Source organism: Rhineura floridana, chromosome 2, assembly GCF_030035675.1.
Source record: "Rhineura floridana isolate rRhiFlo1 chromosome 2, rRhiFlo1.hap2, whole genome shotgun sequence".
NCBI lineage: Eukaryota > Metazoa > Chordata > Lepidosauria > Squamata > Rhineuridae > Rhineura > Rhineura floridana.
In genome coordinates this window covers 130,465,017-130,483,618 of record NC_084481.1, presented here as the reverse complement: position 1 = coordinate 130,483,618, position 18,602 = coordinate 130,465,017, and the positions used below count along the sequence as shown (strand labels likewise).

The 18,602-nt window shown below is 42.4% G+C and overlaps 2 protein-coding genes across 6 annotated transcripts in view; one reads left to right on the top strand and one right to left on the bottom strand.

Annotated features, from left to right (window-relative positions):
• The window catches only part of DCDC1 (doublecortin domain containing 1), a 574,603-nt gene extending 564,250 nt beyond the window's left edge, over positions 1–10,353 (bottom strand). Inside the window, 1 exon segment of the mRNA XM_061610560.1 lies at positions 10,221–10,353. Coding sequence (XP_061466544.1) covers positions 10,221–10,307 — 87 coding nt within the window. The 5' untranslated portion in view covers positions 10,308–10,353.
• Positions 10,319–18,602, top strand: part of DNAJC24 (DnaJ heat shock protein family (Hsp40) member C24) — a 65,543-nt gene continuing 57,259 nt past the window's right edge. The window contains exon 1 of one of the 5 annotated variants that reach the window (XM_061610557.1): positions 10,319–10,606. The gene's annotated coding sequence lies outside the window, so the exon portion shown is untranslated. Of the gene's footprint in view, positions 10,607–10,628; positions 10,719–18,602 lie in introns of those variants that run through there. The other 4 variants (XM_061610555.1, XM_061610559.1, XM_061610558.1 and 1 more) reach the window with 4 other exon arrangements.

The window sequence follows — 18,602 nt, the reverse complement described above, 5'->3', positions numbered from 1 at the left end:
GCTTCAGCAAAAGGCCTCCCCTCTCGTTTGGAGCAAGGGGGAGGTGTCATCTGCAGCGGCAGTAGGGACCGGATAGCATCCAGGGAGTGCAGATCTTTCTTAAAAAATTACTAAATAACTCGTTTCTTTACTGTTCACGGCCCCCTCTGGATTACTTCGCAGGCCCCAGGTTGGGAACCACTGCTGTAAAGGAAAGAATGTGGAGCACGCTTAAGAGTACACTTCTGATTCTTTCCCTTGAAGATGGGCCACCCGATGTCATACTGCAATTCTGGTTGTGGGAGATATTTTCCTGTGACAAAGAGGGCTGGAGATTCCCATCTGAGAATCAGCTGAGAGCCTGTAGTAGATGCCTATAGCTCTTGAACATTCTTGCAGAGCTTGGAAAAGTTACTTTTTTGAACTACACCTCTCATCAGCCCAATCTAGTGGCCATACTGGCTGGGGCTGATGGGAGTTGTAGTTCAAAAAAGTAACTTTTCCAAGCTCTGCATTCTTGTACACTTTCTGTGAAATAACATGCTTTTGACTCTATACTGAGAATCATCAAGTCTTTCCTCCCTTGTTGAAATTCAGCTAGTCATGATTACATACGCTAGAATGCTGAATACTCTGAAGCACAGCCTACCTCCACTACATAAGCAACACACATCCATGGTTACTGCCATGTATATTGATTATGTGACAATTACACAGAATCTGATGAGGCATTGTGTATCTATTTCCTTGGTCACAATCCTTTGTAGCAAAAATGGAAAGGTTCGATAAACACACCATATCGGCAGTATGGTTGCAAAGAAAGATCTCATACAAATGCTACTGTTGTGCAGCACTTATAAACTACTTCAGTAAGAACATTTTCACTTAGTTAGGAATCTGCATGAGCATAATACTACAGCTGATAATCAAAAACTGGAATGAAAATGCCAGACAACGTTTTTATAGCTCTGTCTGAACAATTAGAACCTGATTAAAAAACAATAGCTGTCTGGAGTTCAACAAGCAATTTATGCATTACCTGCCAAAACATTATCTGAACATTTCATTCAAGTCAATTTGAATAACAGCAATGACAAACTGTTTAAGAATAGGCTATAGGGGATCAACAATATATTAATAGTTAGGGTTTAAAAATATTTGACACTGAACTACTGTACAGGTATACACAGAAGTAAGTATCACTGGGTTAAATGGGACTTACTGTCATTGTAGCCTCAATAACTTGTCTAGGAAATATAATAAAAATTAAAAGTTAGAAATTCAAAACAAAACTGCCACATAAAAAGAATTAACAGTAAAGTAATTTCTGCATCCAGTAAACAAAGGAAAGACTTGAAATCGAACTAAATTGATCTCTTATTCCATTTTATCTCACATACATGACATTGGTAAGCATAATCAAATTGGCTATAATCCATTATTTACTTAAACATTCATGAATTCTGGGTGAAATCTAAACCATAGCTGAGCATTTGGTGGGGTGCGATGGAATGGCCGAGTCCCATTGTTCAAGCCAGCTGGGGCAGAAGGTGTGGGGACAAGCCAACTCCTGGAGGTGGCATAGCGAGTGGGCCCAAACTGGGCCTGATTCAGTCAAGTGATGGTAGTGGGGTTGGCTTGGGCTTTCTGCAGACTGCCACCAGAGGAAAGCCCACCTGCCCACACTTTCGATGGACAGAATGGGGAGTTCTGTACCAGTACAATAATGCTAACATCATTCTGTGGGTGGAGGCCAACTAACTGCTCTGGGCATGGAGGAGACCTCTGTCCCATCCAATCCCTATCCCTGTGTGGCATATTTGGGGGTTGGATTGTGCTTTAAGGATGTTTTTGCAAGTAAGTGTATCTCTACTAATTCATGTCACATAATACTTTACGTAGCATAAAAACATATTGAGTCTAGTATATTAGAACCATTAATATTTTAATATAACCAACAATTATTTATTAAGATAAGCAACTTCTTTACCAAGAAAATGTTATTAAAAATAAATTTTAGAAGATGCTACCACCATTTATGAATGAATCAGCCACCTACTGCAAACCAGCACCTCCCTTCTTTTTAAATTCTACATCCCCTATTATTTTCTAGTGTTAAGTACCACTGATATGAGACTGTATAACTATTTTCAGTACAGTAGGGCCCGGCTTACTGGCGTTCCGTTTTGCGGCATTCCGCTCATGCGGCAGCTTTCAATTCGGGGAAATACCCCATTTTAAAGCCGATTTTGTGCTTTTACGGCGTTTTACGGCGTTTTCCGACATTTTCGTGTCATTTTCGCACGACGCAGCCCATTATAGTCAATGGGTTCCGCTTTACAGCGGGCGCCTGGTCCCTAACCCACTGTATTAGCAGGGCCCTACTGTAGTTACATGTGATAAAGTAGAAGAGCCACATGTAAAATTGCTACATTAATTTTGAATGTGAACCCTCCAACAAGACCTCTCATTTTCTCTTAAATGATTCCCTTCATCATCTTAAGGTTCTAGTAGATAAAAACTGAAAAATGTTTTATACTAAATCAGTGGAATTATTATCTTCTTTATATAAACTCTTCAAATTACTTCATGAATGAGGCTGCAATCCTATACCCTCATAACTGGGAGTAAGCCTCATTGAACGAAATTAACTTACTTCTGAGTAGACATATATATATGAGATTCTAATTTAAGTAAGATTACCATTTCTAACATTATTACACGTAACAATTCCAAAATTAAAATGTTGTAAACATACAATTAACACATCCCATTAGCTGGTTCAAAATTGTTGGAAGGTATTTAACTGTGTAATTTCTACATTTAAATAGCAGAATTAGAATTTTGTCCATACTATGTATGGTATAATATCAATTTTTTAATTATATTAAGCAAGTTTAAAACAATTATTAATAAAATAATGGCAGCCTAGTGCTAGAATGACTTAATATCTGATTAACATGGCATCTTGAATTCAGGTTAAGAAGTAAGATGTTTTAATGGGAAAAATATACAGATAAATTGGCACTGTTGACAACAGCATAAACCAAATCATACTATCTTTCGGATTATCATATCTGACTGAATTTCCTCTTTTTGCTCTTAATTCACCTGCAGCACATTAGACAAGGTAATAATTTATGATAATCATATGAAAATATACAATTAATATTCATCACCTCTAGTTTCTCATCACTTTAGATAATCAGTAATGCAGAGTGAAAATGCTGTCAGATTTCTAATTGCTTTGTAATGGGCCTGAAACAGGGAAATCATTAAAGACAAACAATCTGTCACTTGTCTGTTACTTTAACTATCTATCACTAAAAAAGAAACTCATTAAAGAAATTGCTAATGAGCTACAAAAGACTGCACCGAATGTGTCCTATAATGTATTTTAAACAATGCTGTATCTGCCTAAATAATTCCCTAGACACTGCATACATTTTTGTGGACTTAGGAAGCATGTATGGTTCATGCAGTTTGATTTCATTAAGATAGTTCACAATGGTTCTAAACACTTTTCAAATGTATATAATACACATTATTTCCATTGTTACTTCCATGTGGCATCTATTATTGCCCTGAGATCCATGTGTACAGAGGCATCCCATCACTTCTATAGAAACAACTGTTCCCTTTGCATACAGGCAACATACATTGATTGTTTTAAATGTTGCTGTCTCAATACTTGTTTGATGGGAATGCAAGGAGGGAGGCACCCCAAATGTACCGCAGACAAAAAGAGGGAAAACCCTCAAAGTGCCTAGCTAGCAAACAGCCAAAAATGAAAACAAAAGTGGTTTTATTGCTGCCCGACACATTTCAGGTGACAAAGATCCTTTATCAAGGGCAATCTAGTGTAAGTCAGCTAGTTTGCTACACCGATGAGACAGCAGCATGAGACTTTCACTAGATTGCCCTTGTTTTCATTTTTGGCTGTTTGCTGGCTAGGCACTTTGAGGGTTTTCCCCTTTTCATTTGCAATCAATACTTGCTTGCCCTTCTGTTTCTTACATGTTAGTGGACTCCAATTTATCAAATATGTTTATAGGGAACCTCCACCTAATTTACGAACCGGGCTTTCAGAACTGGTACTATTAATATTGCTACTAATACTACAACTACTAAACCATTTATGTAGCACACTCTTTGTGTAAGGTGAAGTACAGAAAATGGAAAGTGACAGTCATTGCCTAGTTTTGCAACAATCACCATCCTACATTTTAATTCTTAATTCTTTGAGTGGTATCACTTTAGCCAAAACATAAACCACCACACACAAGAGGCAGTTATCAGCAGATTCAGGGTAACCCCAAAAGTTGCAGAAGTATAAAAAAATCTTAAGGACAAACCACAGAATCACAGAACATGGTGTTTAGAGTGCTGTTGTTTGGGTCACACTAATTTACATTTCTTCTGCCCCCATTTCTGTTTCTTGTTGTGGTGACATACAGCTATGAGGGATGCACGGAGGAAGGTTGGCTGGGGGAAAAGAGAATGCCAGAGAGAGCAAGGCAAGCTTCAGAGTGGGGACAATCTGGTGAGTGGACTCTGGGATTTCCAGAGGGAGGCAGGCAGACTGGATGGCACTCATAAAGGAAGGTGGACAATCTGGCAGGGGAGGGGAGTCTGGGTATATGTGTGAACAGGTAGTGGGGGGAGGGAGAGTGATTGAGAGAATGACTGAATGAAGAAAGAGTGAATGGACAGAAGGATGAAGAGAGAAGGGATGTCCCAACCCACTTCTGGCTTTGGCCCCACCTGCTGCCAGTTTGCAGCCCGCAACCACATTCACCTGAGGAACGCTGCCCTTGAACCAAAAAAGGTTACCCACCTCAGTGATAAACTAAATCTTGAAAATCATGTGGAAAGTAGAAAGGAGCCAGCACAGAGAAGGGTGGTGTAATTTCAGGGATACCAAACAGAGGATTGTAGCAGACAATTTTAGCACTACACAAGCTAAATACCAGCCTTCTAAAACCCTGTACTTCAGTCCCATATGATTTCCTATGCAAAACTCTGTTAGGATGTAAGCAATAAAAAGATCTGCAACAAAAATGTTGCAGTGTGGAATGTTCTTATTGAGAATTCCAGACATTCCATTCCATTCTTCCCCTTGATTTTCCATTCCCACCCCCTCCTCATGGCCAGTCTTCATTGGCTATGAGTTTTTTCTGTTGTTTTACTTTTTCTTTTTGTAAACTTCAGGCTTACCTGAAGCATGAAACCACCTCCTTTTTACGACTGGTGACTTATCGGCTACATCAAGACTGGCACTGCACTCTTAGTATATACAAGTGGGACTTCACAACAAAACGTTGCAGTGTAACATAAGAACGTAAGGAAAGCCGGCAGGATCAGGCCTAAGGCCCATCAAGTCCAGCATCCTGTTCTCACAGTGGTCGGCCAGATGCCTCTCCGTGTGTTATTACATGCACTTGTGGTTGAGAAAGTTAAAAAAACAGAAGTCAGAATCAAAGACAGGGATCTCTACCTAACTAAGATCTTACTTCATGTGCAATTTTTAAAATGTCTTTTGAACATTTAAAAATGCAACCATTCTGCATGCAACAGAGCACAAGACTTGATTTGGCCTGGAACAGGTCTTAGGGGACAATTTAAGCAGAATGACCTTTGCTGCAACCTGAGAATCATGGAAGAAATTTTCACTGGGAATCCAAACCAGCATCCGATTCACCTCTAACATGCAATGTTGCAGAGCTGCTGTAAGCTACTATCTGTCAAGATCGTCTTCCAACTTGCAATAGACTAGAGTATAACAGTGAACTACATAACAAGGTTGTCTACTTAATTCTCTTAGCCCAACTTGCTATGTGAGGATAAAGGCTATGGACAACATTGCAGAACCATTAACTTTACCCCAGACCCAAACATGTAGCAGGGGTCTAACACCACTGGACAACATTGTAGGGTTGTTGTACACCTCTCAGAGCCTGGCCTTTATTATTCAGTGTGGATTACACTGCAGGGCTGTCATACACCACTCTCTCCCATATACCGCTTTTTCCAACCTATTATTTATTTTGCATTTATTTTAGAATTTACGTTAGGAGGATTATTTTTTGGTTTTTAAATGATTATTGATGTTGTTGTTAATTAAATTTATATCCCACCCTTCCTCTCAAAGGAGCCCAGGGCAGCAAACATAAACATTTTCACTGCTAAACAAAGAGGGAGTTAAAAAGAGTAGAAGATTAACAGGGCCACCGTCCGCACCTAACATTTTTGTGCAATTGTCTGGGTCCTAGCACTTTGGCAGGGCCCACTGCTGACACCAACACTGGGCCTCCCACAATGAGGACTGGGTCTAGAACCTACCTTCCACTTTAACTACCACATTGCCCTTGACATAATGTTGTGCAGGGGCATTATGAGAAATAAACTGGTGGATAGCTCACTGCCACCCAAGGCAGATTGCATAACTACTGCTGCTACCACCACTACCACATAAACCCACTGGGGAGGTCCACCACTGTGTGAACGTGGGATTGTTAAGGTGGTCTTATAAAACTCGAAGTACTTTTTGAGACTCATTGAGGGTGGTGCCATTAGAATAGCTGCTACAGCCCCTTTCCATTAATCTTGCCCTTCTCTTTTCTACCCTGACTCACTCCTCCTTCCCCATCTCATTCTCTCCACCAACTCTGGAGACCCATGTTATTCTCTATCACTCCCTCCCCAAGAGGATGAGTGATTCATGAGCCACTCTGCCAATTTGACCCTCCCCCCTATACACCAGTAACTGAAGTTTATAAGCACTTGTCATCTTGTGGCAATTAGCCCTACATTGAGCTCCGAATGCCGATGACACCTGTAAGATTCAGCATGACAAGTTTTCATAAGGCCACTGCATACCTGGTGGCCAACGCTTATTAAAATTATTAGGGCCAGGAAGCATTGGTTTGAGTTAGAGGAGCCTACCTTAGGCAAGCCATTTTGGATGTTCTGTACATTGTATCAAGGTGACAAAAAGAAATTAAAATTAGGCAGTTAGGCCCTTTCCCTACTCAACAATTAGCAACTGTACTGGTTCTAGATTGCCAGCTTCCTCTACTCTCATTTCAGTGTCTTAGTTCTAACACAGAGCCCCCCCCCCATTTAACAGCACAATCCTATATAAGTTAACTCAGAACTAAGTCCCGTTCAGGAATATTTGGTTTAATATTAGAAATATTATTTTCAGTATTTTATATAAAGTGTTGTGAGCTAAGGTTGTCATAGAAAAAACTCAAATGGTGAGGCTGCTTTCACTGACTAACCAAGCAGACAGTTCAGAATATAGCTAGAACTGAATCAAAGAGATATGTTTCCTAGTGCCACCTTTGTCAGGGTCTCATTGCAGTCATTCTCTTTCAGGCTCTGCTCATCACCTCCCAGTCGGAGTTCTAATAACAAATAATAAATTGCATTAGTAGAAGTGAAAGTGTAAATTAGTTAGGTTGGGTCGGGTGGGGAATCTGCAAAGGAGACTAGTCCCTACCTATTGCAGTCTCATCCAATATTTACTCAGAATATTATACAGCCACGAGAGTGGCTGTATACTATAGCCTGTAGGGATTTTTCGCGTTCTACCATGTTAAATGAAAATACCCACACACACCCCTTTCTGGTGCTTTGTATAGTCCCAATTCAAAACAAAAACTTACAGGTGTTATACTGTTGGATTCAGAATTGCTTGCTCTACAACTCTGAAAGTTTTCTTGGTGATACACAACCCCCCCACGGAGAATTCACAGGTTAAAGTGAAAAACAAGAGAGAGAAAAACAAGAAGCCGTTTGGACTTTTTTCTTGAGAAATTCTCATAATCTGTTGAAATTCATTAAAAATCAGAGGTGTCTGTAAGGTATCTCTAATCAAATCCCTGAGCTTGCCCCAAACACAGACCTTCCTCTTCAGTAGGTTTAAAGTAAAAAAAGGGCATGGTTTGTTTTTAATTAATAGATTAAAAAATGCATTACCGTGGGTGATAACGTCACGCAGGCCCAGTAGAAAGCAGGAGTTCTTTAGTTTCATTCCCCTCCACCCTTCCCGCGTTCTAACTGCCCAGAAGTTCAAGGAAGCATTTTTAAATTTAAAAAGTGGGAGGAACAGACAGGAGATCCGGAGGCAAGCAAAGCCCATGGTCCCAAGGTTTTATGCTCTTAAATTGTCTGCAGTCTCTGACTTAAAAATTGGTCCCCTTGTCTATTGCATGGACATGGTTCGCTCCGCCAGTAGGACACCCCTCTCTCTGTCTTGGACAATGGTATGGCCAAGACACCTGCAGGGCCTCCAGGCCGTCCGTCCGGCAGCTGCTTTGTTTTTGGCACTGCTGCTGAGTCGTCACCGAGGCTCCTTTGCTGCCCTGCCTATGGTGTGTACGACATCGCAGATTTCAGCCTTTCCTCCCACTTTAGGTTAGTTTCCATAGATCTGCTCATACCTGCCCAAATACATTTGGTAACCTTTAAGAGTGCTATAGGATTCTGTGTTGTTAAAAAGAGAGAGAGAGGAAGAAGGCTGTTATCTTTTTAAAAGTAAATATAAAGAATCAATGCCTTTTGCCGTTGCATGGCAGTTCACTTTTCCTCGCATAGTGACAGTAATTGGGGAAAGGTGCACCTGTTGAACATATGCCTGTCATTCTGTTAAAGATAGCTATTGAGCCCTTCCATGAGGTGGCAGCTGTCCTTAAAAAGAAAAAAAAACACGGGTTGTTTCCCTGTAGAAGCCCTTAAGGTGCCATAGGACCCTGTTTTTACTACAACATACCAACAGGGCTACATTTCTGGAATTTCAAGGGAAGCTCTTAGTTCTGCCACAGGCACAGTGCATGTCTCATGACATCCCCATCTGCTTCCATGAAGATGAAAAAAATAGGGGACTGTCAGAATAGGAGAAAGCAAGGTCTCAAAAGGCTTGGAGAGATATTTAAAAAATGAAAATAAGCAGCAGATTTGGCTGCCGTGGGTGAGTGAAGGTGAGATGCTTTTACCTTAACAGTACGGATGTAGCAGGAGAGATTGCTGCCACTGCCTTGGGAGTCATTCCTTGGTCCTCTTGATTAATTTCCCTGGCTGCTGGAGCAGGCAGGAGTTTAATTTTACTCCCTATTAAGTCCCAAGAAAGAATGGGTCAGGAGCTATAGCAGCAGCAGTAACCCACTCTCTTACATTGCAGTGGTTGAGTTACACACAAGTTGGTCTGTTGACCTGCTAACATACTACTGCTTTCCATATGCTTGTCATCTATGTCACTGAGACAGAATGTGTTCACAATGTGCCCCATTATTTAAATAATAGGAATTTGAATGCATCTGCTACAGAGTGAGGCATCATTACAGCCTGGAAAGATTGTTTAAAGACTGTTAAACAGGATCAGAAATATAAACAAATATGCTAAGTGAGAAAAAGTAAACAGACTGAGTTCTCTTGCCGTTTTTGTTGTTGTTTGAATTTGGTAACGTGCCTCCACTCACCATATGCTCGGAGGTACACGTTACTAAATTCTTCCAAGCTACACAGGAAGTGGATTGGACTGTGAAAGACCAACCCAAATGGTGTTTGCATTTTGACCAATTTGTAGGGCAGTCCAATATCTCAAAGAGGAGTTCAGGTCTCCTGCTCCCCTGGTGCATTCACTATAGCTGCCCAATTTCCCTGCTTTTTAAAGTTTGATAGAAATAGCTGTGGGCTATAGGTACATTCTTAAACCGCAATGTTTTTTGCCTATTAGTGAATTTATACCTGTGTTACTCAGGTATAAAGTATGCTCAGGACTACATCTTACCTAGAATAAACTTATGATCAAATGTAAGCTTAGCATCCTTTGCTCCACTTTTTTAAACTATAGTACTCTTGCTATTTTAAAGTGAGTCAGCTCTGAAGAAAGCAGGTAAATGGAGCATTGTCATCTTCTCTATGAATTAAATACTACTATAGTTTCCATCTTCCCTGTGTTAGGGCTTAGGAGTTGCCTTCGTCCACTACGAACACTACTACCCCATCCTTCTTCTTCCGTAGGGCCCCCAAGCGTTGGGGATGGCGTCCCCGGTTTGGGCGAGAATGAGGGAGGGATGTGCTGAAAACAGCAAATACTCAAAGCGGTCAAATACTAAGCATTATCTTAGTCCCGTTACTCGAATGAGCAGAAAAGACAACCAAAAAGTCCCTCACACATTTTCTCAGGAAAAGCTAAAGCTCTTACAGGTAAGGGAAAAAGAGGGTCCCGGTTTTACCAAATGAACTGGGCAGCGTGAAGAGAATCGCTCGCTTACAAAGCGTCGAAGCCGCGCCACTTGCCCACAGCCTTCTTCGGTCGCCATGGTGACGGCGTCTCTTCTCGACTGGGCTCCTCTTCCTCTGTGCGCAATTGCTTGTGGGGCCGAGTAGGAAACCGGAACAACTTCTAGAACGTTCCTCCCAACAATAAAGTTGTTTCTCCGTTTTTCCTCCTATATGTTTAATACGACAAGATCTTTTCTCCTGGAGGATTATCTGGCTGCGTAGCAGACAAATCCACAGCTCCTGTTAACAGTCGCTCGCTGCTCCTCCGTTTCTAAGTCTACTACAGTGGCTGTTTCGTGAAGGTTTCGTGTGAGGCCTGATATCGTTGTTGCACAGGGTAAGTCTCTCGCTCTCGGGAAATTCATCCATGCTCACTTCAGGAACAGCTTTCTCGCAGTGTACCGCTGAGCTTCTACCCAGGCCAATGTTTCGGCAATCCCAATAAAAGAGTGGGTGAATCTTTGTTTTGCAATGGTTGGGAGAGGAGAGGCACTTCACCTTCTCGAAGACGTTTACTTCACTATCGTGTAAAATACCGAGTTTGTGTGTGTTATGGTAGCAGGTTATGGCATTGTGAGCTGCAGTGTAGGAAAACTTGAACCCCAAAGCAGGCCTCTTTTTCTCCCTGCTCCCGTGTAACAAGAAGGAGGTGATGGTTTTGGGACTCAGCAGCCCGGTGGTCTTTCTAGAGTATTTCTTTTATCATTTTGGCCTTTTCCCTGCACAAATGAGGGGGAAAGTATGTGTGCACACAGAACCCTATTATTAATCACTAATAGGCAAAAAACCTTGTGGTTTAGGAATGTACCTATAGCCCACAGCTATTCTATCAAACTTTAAAAAGCAGGGAAATTGGGCAGCTATAGTGAATGCACCAGGGGAGCAGGAGACCTGAACTCCTCTCTTGAGATATTGGAGTGCCCTACAAATTGGTCAAAATGCAAACACCATTTGGGTTGGTCTTTCACAGTCCAATCCACTTCCTGTGTAGCTTGGAAGAATTTGGTAACGTGTACCTCCGAGCATATATATGGTGAGTGGTGGCAACACCTGCCATCTCCAAAGAGAGAGAATTATATTTTTGTATGTTTGTTGGTGGTGTTCTTACTTTGCTTCTTTTCTGTGTTACTACTGTTTCTACAGAGAATCTAAACTAGAAAATTTTATTTTCCTTATTATTCATCCCAGAAATCTGTGTCAAATTTATTTTTATTAATTTCAAAGCCTTTTTATTGGTCAGCCAATATGGTGGACAGCCTTTTGTGTTTCAAATTGGAGGTTATGTTCTATTTCTGTTTTGTGTGCATTAACAGTTGAACCTGAAACTGCAGTTTGATGTAAAATCAGACTGATTCCAATATGTTGCTCCTTCAGCAGTGACTCAAATGAAAAAGAGGATGCATGTTTTCATCCTGCTATGTTTAAACCACTTCATTTAAGGCAAGGTGGGCACGGTGAATTAAAAACATAGAGCACACCTAGCATTTTGCTAGAATATATTTCACCCCCCACTGTTTTATCTTGTGCAAATTGACACACTCCTGAGGTCCACTGGAGACTATTCTGCAGAAGTCAGTGCCATTATTATGTTTGGAGTTTTTTTAGTGTAAATTTTGCAAAGTGTTGCTGTACTTCACATATTCACAGAAACAGAAACAAAAGAAAATGATTTCCTATAGGAAACTTCACTAAAATTGCAAAGGAAATCAGCCATATTCAAAGTGACCATCTTAACTATATCAACTGTCTTAATAATGTTGCTTCCTCCCTGCTAAAACAAGATCAGCACAGCACATGTCTTCTTTCTATTCTTTGGGCTGATTGCAGGTGTTGCCACCACTCACCATATGCTCAGAGGCACATGTTACCAAATTCTTCCAAGCTACGCAGGAAGTGGATTGGACTGTGAAAGACCGACCCAAATGGTGTTTGCATTTTGACCAATTTGTAGGGCAGTCCAATATCTCAGAGAGGAGTTCAGGTCTCCTGCTCCCCTGGTGCATTCACTATAGCTGCCCAATTTCCCTGCTTTTTAATCTGGGAGGTAAGAAATGAGATCCTGTGCAAGTTTGCTGAGAATGTATTGATCATTTGCATGCTTATTGAGTTCAATGGGATATACTCCCCCGCAATCATGCTTAGGATAGGTGAAACTGACCACAGAGGATGGAGAGGGGAGGAGGGGGATGGGAGCAGGAAGGAGGGGGTGGGGTGGAGAAGGACATGTTTGATCATTTGCATGTTTATTGAATTCAGTGTGATTTACTCCCGTGCAATCATGCTCAGGATAGGAAAAACTGACCGGGGGGGGGGAGGAAGGGCTGGAGTGGGCAGGAGAGGAGGAAGAAGGAGGAGAGGAGGAGGGGAAGGAACGGGAAAGCAGGTCTGATCATTTGCATGCTTATTGAGTTCAATGGGATTTACTCCTATGCAATCTTGGTTAGGATAGCAAAAACTGACCATGAGGGAGGAGGAGTGGGAATGGGAAGGAGCATATTGGAGGGGGGCAAAGGAAGGGGGAGGGGAGGGCAGGTTTGATCATTTGCATTATTATATAGTTCAGTGGTATTTACTTCCATGCAATCATGCTTAAGATAGGTAAAACTGACCATGGGGAGGAGGAAGGGGAGGGGGAAGGGGAAGGAGTGGATTGGAAGGGGTTGGGGATGGGGAGGGAGGGGCAAAGGAAGGGGGAGGGGAGGGGCAAGCAGGAGACGATAGGAGGGAGGAGAAGGGAGGTTGGGTTTGATCATTTGCATACTTCTTGAGTTCAATGGGATTTATTTCTATGCAATCATATTTGAAAATGGACAAGGACTGCCTTCAAGTCGACTGGACTTATGGCGACCCTTTGAATAGGGTTTTCATGGTAAATGGTATTCAGAGGTGGTTTTACCATTGCCTTCCTCTGACGCTGAAAGGCAGTGACTGGTCCAAGGTCACCCAGTCAGCTTCATGGCTGTGTGGGGATTCGAACCCTGGTCTCCCAGGTCGTAGTCCAACACTGACCCGGGGGAGGGGCAGTAGACATTTGAGTAGACATTTTACCACCTTCCTTCCCTCAATCTCACTGCTAGCACACAGAAGCTCCGCTCCACTTACCTGGGAGTAAGCCCCACTGCACTCAATGGTACTTACTTCCAAACAGACTTTTAAAAATTGCAGAGTCCTTCAAAGCACCCGCCCCCATTTATTGACCCTTTGTTTTCCTCACGCTCACGCATGTGAGCAATTGAGTGAATGGGGAAGGCAGGCAGTGGGAGAGAGCGCGGGTAGGGGCAGGGCGATTGAGCCAATGGAAAGGGCAGGCAGGGGGAAACAGCAGGGGGAGGAGGTAACACACACACACACATATCATCGTCGCCTCCATTATGCTGCTTTATGGCTTCCTTTATGGAATCAATCCTTTTGTTTGGCTTTCCTCTTTTTCTACTCCCTTCTGTTTTTTCCCAGAATTAGTGTCTTTCTACTGAATCATGTCTTCTCATGATGCAATTTTTTATAAATTAATTAAAAATAAACCATCCCTTTTTTTTTTTTTACTTTAAACCTACTGAAACTTAAGCTCTGTGTTTTGGGCAAGCTCAGGGATTTGATTAGAGATACTTTACAATCATCTCTGAGTTTTAATGAATTTCAACAGATTATGAGAACTTCTGAAGAGTAAAGTCCAAACTGCTCCTTGCTTTTCTCTCTCCCAATTTTCACTTTAACTCGTGAATTCTCCATGGGGGAGGCTGTATATCACCAGGAAAACTTTCAGGATTGTAGAGCAAGCGATTCTGAATTCCACAGTATAAGACTTGTCAGTTTTTGATTTGAATTGGGACTATACAAAGCACCAGAATGGAGGGGAGCATGCCCTGTTCAAACAACAACAAAAACGGCAAGAGAACTCAGTCTGTTTACTTTTTCTCACTTAGCATATTTGTTTATATTTCTGATCCTGTTTAACAGTCTTTAAACAATCTTTCCAGGCTGTAATGATGCCTCACTCTGTAGCAGATGCATTCAAATTCCTATTATTTAAATAATGGGGCACACTGTGAACACATTCTGTCTCAGTGACATAGATGACAAGCAAATGGAAAGCAGTAGTAGAATGTATGTTAGCAGGTCAACAGACCAACTTGTGTGTAACTCAACCACTGCAATGTAAGAGAGTGGGTTACTGCTGCTGCTATAGCTCCTGACCCATTCTTTCTTGGGACTTAATAGGGAGTAAAATTAAACTCCTGCCTGCTCCAGCAGCCAGGGAAATTAATCAAGAGGACCAAGGAATGACTCCCAAGGCAGTGGCAGCAATCTCTCCTGCTACATCCGTACTGTTAAGGTAAAAGCATCTCACCTTCACTCACCCACGGCAGCCAAATCTGCTGCTTATTTTCATTTTTTAAATATCTCTCCAAGCCTTTTGAGACCTTGCTTTCTCCTATTCTGACAGTCCCCTATTTTTTTCATCTTCATGGAAGCAGATGGGGATGTCATGAGACATGCACTGTGCCTGTGGCAGAACTAAGAGCTTCCCTTGAAATTCCAGAAATGTAGCCCTGTTGGTATGTTGTAGTAAAAACAGGGTCCTATGGCACCTTAAGGGCTTCTACAGGGAAACAACCCGTGTTTTTTTTTCTTTTTAAGGACAGCTGCCACCTCATGGAAGGGCTCAATAGCTATCTTTAACAGAATGACAGGCATATGTTCAACAGGTGCACCTTTCCCCAATTACTGTCACTATGCGAGGAAAAGTGAACTGCCATGCAACGGCAAAAGGCATTGATTCTTTATATTTACTTTTAAAAAGATAACAGCCTTCTTCCTCTCTCTCTCTTTTTAACAACACACTCAACACACAACAATAGCACTCTTAAAGGTTACCAAATGTATTTGGGCAGGTATGAGCAGATCTATGGAAACTAACCTAAAGTGGGAGGAAAGGCTGAAATCTGCGATGTCGTACACACCATAGGCAGGGCAGCAAAGGAGCCTCGGTGACGACTCAGCAGCAGTGCCAAAAACAAAGCAGCTGCCGGACGGACGGCCTGGAGGCCCTGCAGGTGTCTTGGCCATACCATTGTCCAAGACAGAGAGAGGGGTGTCCTACTGGCGGAGCGAACCATGTCCATGCAATAGACAAGGGGACCAATTTTTAAGTCAGAGACTGCAGACAATTTAAGAGCATAAAACCTTGGGACCATGGGCTTTGCTTGCCTCCGGATCTCCTGTCTGTTCCTCCCACTTTTTAAATTTAAAAATGCTTCCTTGAACTTCTGGGCAGTTAGAACGCGGGAAGGGTGGAGGGGAATGAAACTAAAGAACTCCTGCTTTCTACTGGGCCTGCGTGACGTTATCACCCACGGTAATGCATTTTTTAATCTATTAATTAAAAACAAACCATGCCCTTTTTTACTTTAAACCTACTGAAGAGGAAGGTCTGTGTTTGGGGCAAGCTCAGGGATTTGATTAGAGATACCTTACAGACACCTCTGATTTTTAATGAATTTCAACAAATTATGAGAATTTCTCAAGAAAAAAGTCCAAACGGCTTCTTGTTTTTCTCTCTCCTGTTTTTCACTTTAACCTGTGAATTCTCCGTGGCGGGGTTGTGTATCACCAAGAAAACTTTCAGAGTTGTAGAGCAAGCGATTCTGAATCCAACAGTATAACACCTGTAAGTTTTTGTTTTGAATTGGGACTATACAAAGCACCAGAAAGGGGTGTGTGTGGGTATTTTCATTTAACATGGTAGAACGCGAAAAATCCCTACTGGCTATAGTATACAGCCACTCTCGTGGGCTTTATAAATCGGCAACTGCCCTGAGAACAGTGGCGTTCCCCCCCCTCCCTCCAAGTCTGGAACCAAGGAAAATAAATATTTCGCGTTCATTTTTTCTCTTTTACTTACAGCAAGAGTGTTTGTTTAACAGTACAGTATAATAAAGGGCCCTTCCGCATAGTAACCACGTGTTCAGAGAGTCCACCAAACATGTGCAGGTTTCCTCTCTTATAATTATGAGGCCTGTTTTAGTTGTGATGAAAAAGGTAAAGGTAAAGGTGTCCCCGCACTTGTACTGCGAGTCATTTCCGACTCTTAGGGTGACGTCTTGCGACGTGTACTAGGCAGACCGTATATATGGGATGGGATTGCCAGTTCCTTCCCCAGCCTTTCTTTACCCCCCAGCATATGCCGGGTACTCATTTTACCGACCACGGATGGATAGAAGGCTGAGTGGACCTCAACCCCTGTTACCGGAGATTCGACTTTCTCCTTCCGTTGGAATCGAACTCCGGCCGTGAGCAGAGCTTCGGCTGCGTTACCGCTGCTTACCACTCTGCGCCACGGAGGGTCTGCCCACAGGGAATTTCTAGTTCTGTTGACATCTTTATTATAGTTTTTTTTCTGTTTATCAAACTTTTTTCTTATAAATATCAATCAATCACATGTGACTTGTCACGTTTTCCTTTGAAATATGTTATACATTTATTTAACAATATTGTTGCGCCCCTCCCCCAATCTCCGAGCGGTGAGATTTCGGGCGTCCCTGTGCTCATCCAGTGTTTGGTTTCCTTTGGGAAGAAGGTCCGCGGAGACTGCGGTGGCTTTATGAAATAAGGTTTATTTATTTACACACATTCCAACCTAAGCTCAAGGGTGGAGGGGTTCAATGCATCAGCAGTCTAATATCTAGCTTTTCCTTCTGGGTTGCAGGAGGCACCCCAAAGGCCATGGTGCAGAGAACCAGTCTCCCTCTGCCTGCCTCCCAGTTCCCACCGATTCTCTAGACACAATTAAAAACTACAAGCACAAGTTCTGCTGGCTGCCAGGAGTGGGGGGGGATGCTCTCCTGAAGAGTTTCAATAACAAAAGGGTCTCCCTGGCCCATTCACCGTTGCTAGGCAACTGATCGGCCCATTATCTTACCTGGCCAATCTATTTGGTTAACAAAAGACTCATTTGACCAGCAGAGAGTTCCTCATTCCAAGGCACAGGATTCCAAATCAGAGGCTGAAAAGGGGACCCACAGAAATCATCCATCCCAACCCCCATGCTCATAACGATATAGTTCATTCCATCCCAAAATCCCTGAGTGGGTAATAATTGTTTTATTTTATTTTTCTTTAGGCATTTTATACAATCTTTCATGTGGCATCCAAGGTGGTGTACAGAGTATATCAAAAAAAGCCATTTAAAATTGTTTTTTTAAAAAGCTGCCAAAAGAAACCAACAATCCAGAGCAAACAAGTGTTGTTGGTAGAACTCTAGTTGGAATCTTGTCAATTGACCTTGGGGTGGGTCACAGTGATTGTCTGAAAGTTCCTGCCTCAGAAGCCACAGAGAGTCCTCACTGTAAAGTGACCCTTAGCTTAAATTTGGCTCCTGGCTCCACACAGATATCTCCCAACCTTTCCTTCAGAAAGTTCCCTCATCTTCTAAGTCTGTTCCCCATTGCCATGGCCATCTGTCTGGGTCTCTTTGCTTGGCTGCAGAACAACTGCTTGTCTCCATTTCTTCCCAGGAGGATCTGTTTACATGCATGTCAGAGGTCTTGCTAGGTACTTAAAAGACTTGGAGTACAGGTCCATGATACAAATTTGCATATGTTCATTTCTATTTATAGATGCACATTTAAGATTACTTTCTGACAGGTGTGGGAAACAAACTGGCTCTTGCTGTCAGAGCTTAATCTGAGCTATGGATTGCTAACAGGATTTTCTGGGCTGTGGTGCAATTGTACTGTTAGAGGTGGAATAGGCTGTAGGGAGTCATAGACCCATGGTCAGTCAGTAAGCTTTACCACCATTGCCCCCAGCACCCCTATTCTGCACTGCCCTTCCTACCCGCAAGTTCATTCCCCTCCCCGTAAATTATTAAGAATGGATGGAAAGGGCTTTTTTAAAAAAATGTTGGTTACAGAGGAGTACTGCAAAGCACAGTGCTGAAGAGATGGCAGCCTCTGGGCAAATTAAGATGGTGGGTGGCTAGGATCTCACTGGCATTTTGATTTGCCGCACACCTGTAGCCAAGATGAATAAACAAGACCTTTAAGATAAATTAAAAGGGGGGAAGGGAAAGGAGGTGAACCCTGCAAAGGAAGTGGGAAGAAATTGTAGCGGAGAGTTTGTCAGATATGTGTGGAGATGTATGGAGTACCTTGGAAGCATAACACAACTAGGAAGCATAACACAATGCCTATCTCTGCTTTCAAGCTCCAAGATGGGGAGGAAGGCTTGTGCTTGTTTTGCTACTACTTTGAGGAGTTTGGAGTGCTTTGTCAATCCTGCACCATTACAGGGCTGTTCCTACCCCATCTTCCAGCTCCAAGCTGAACAGGAGG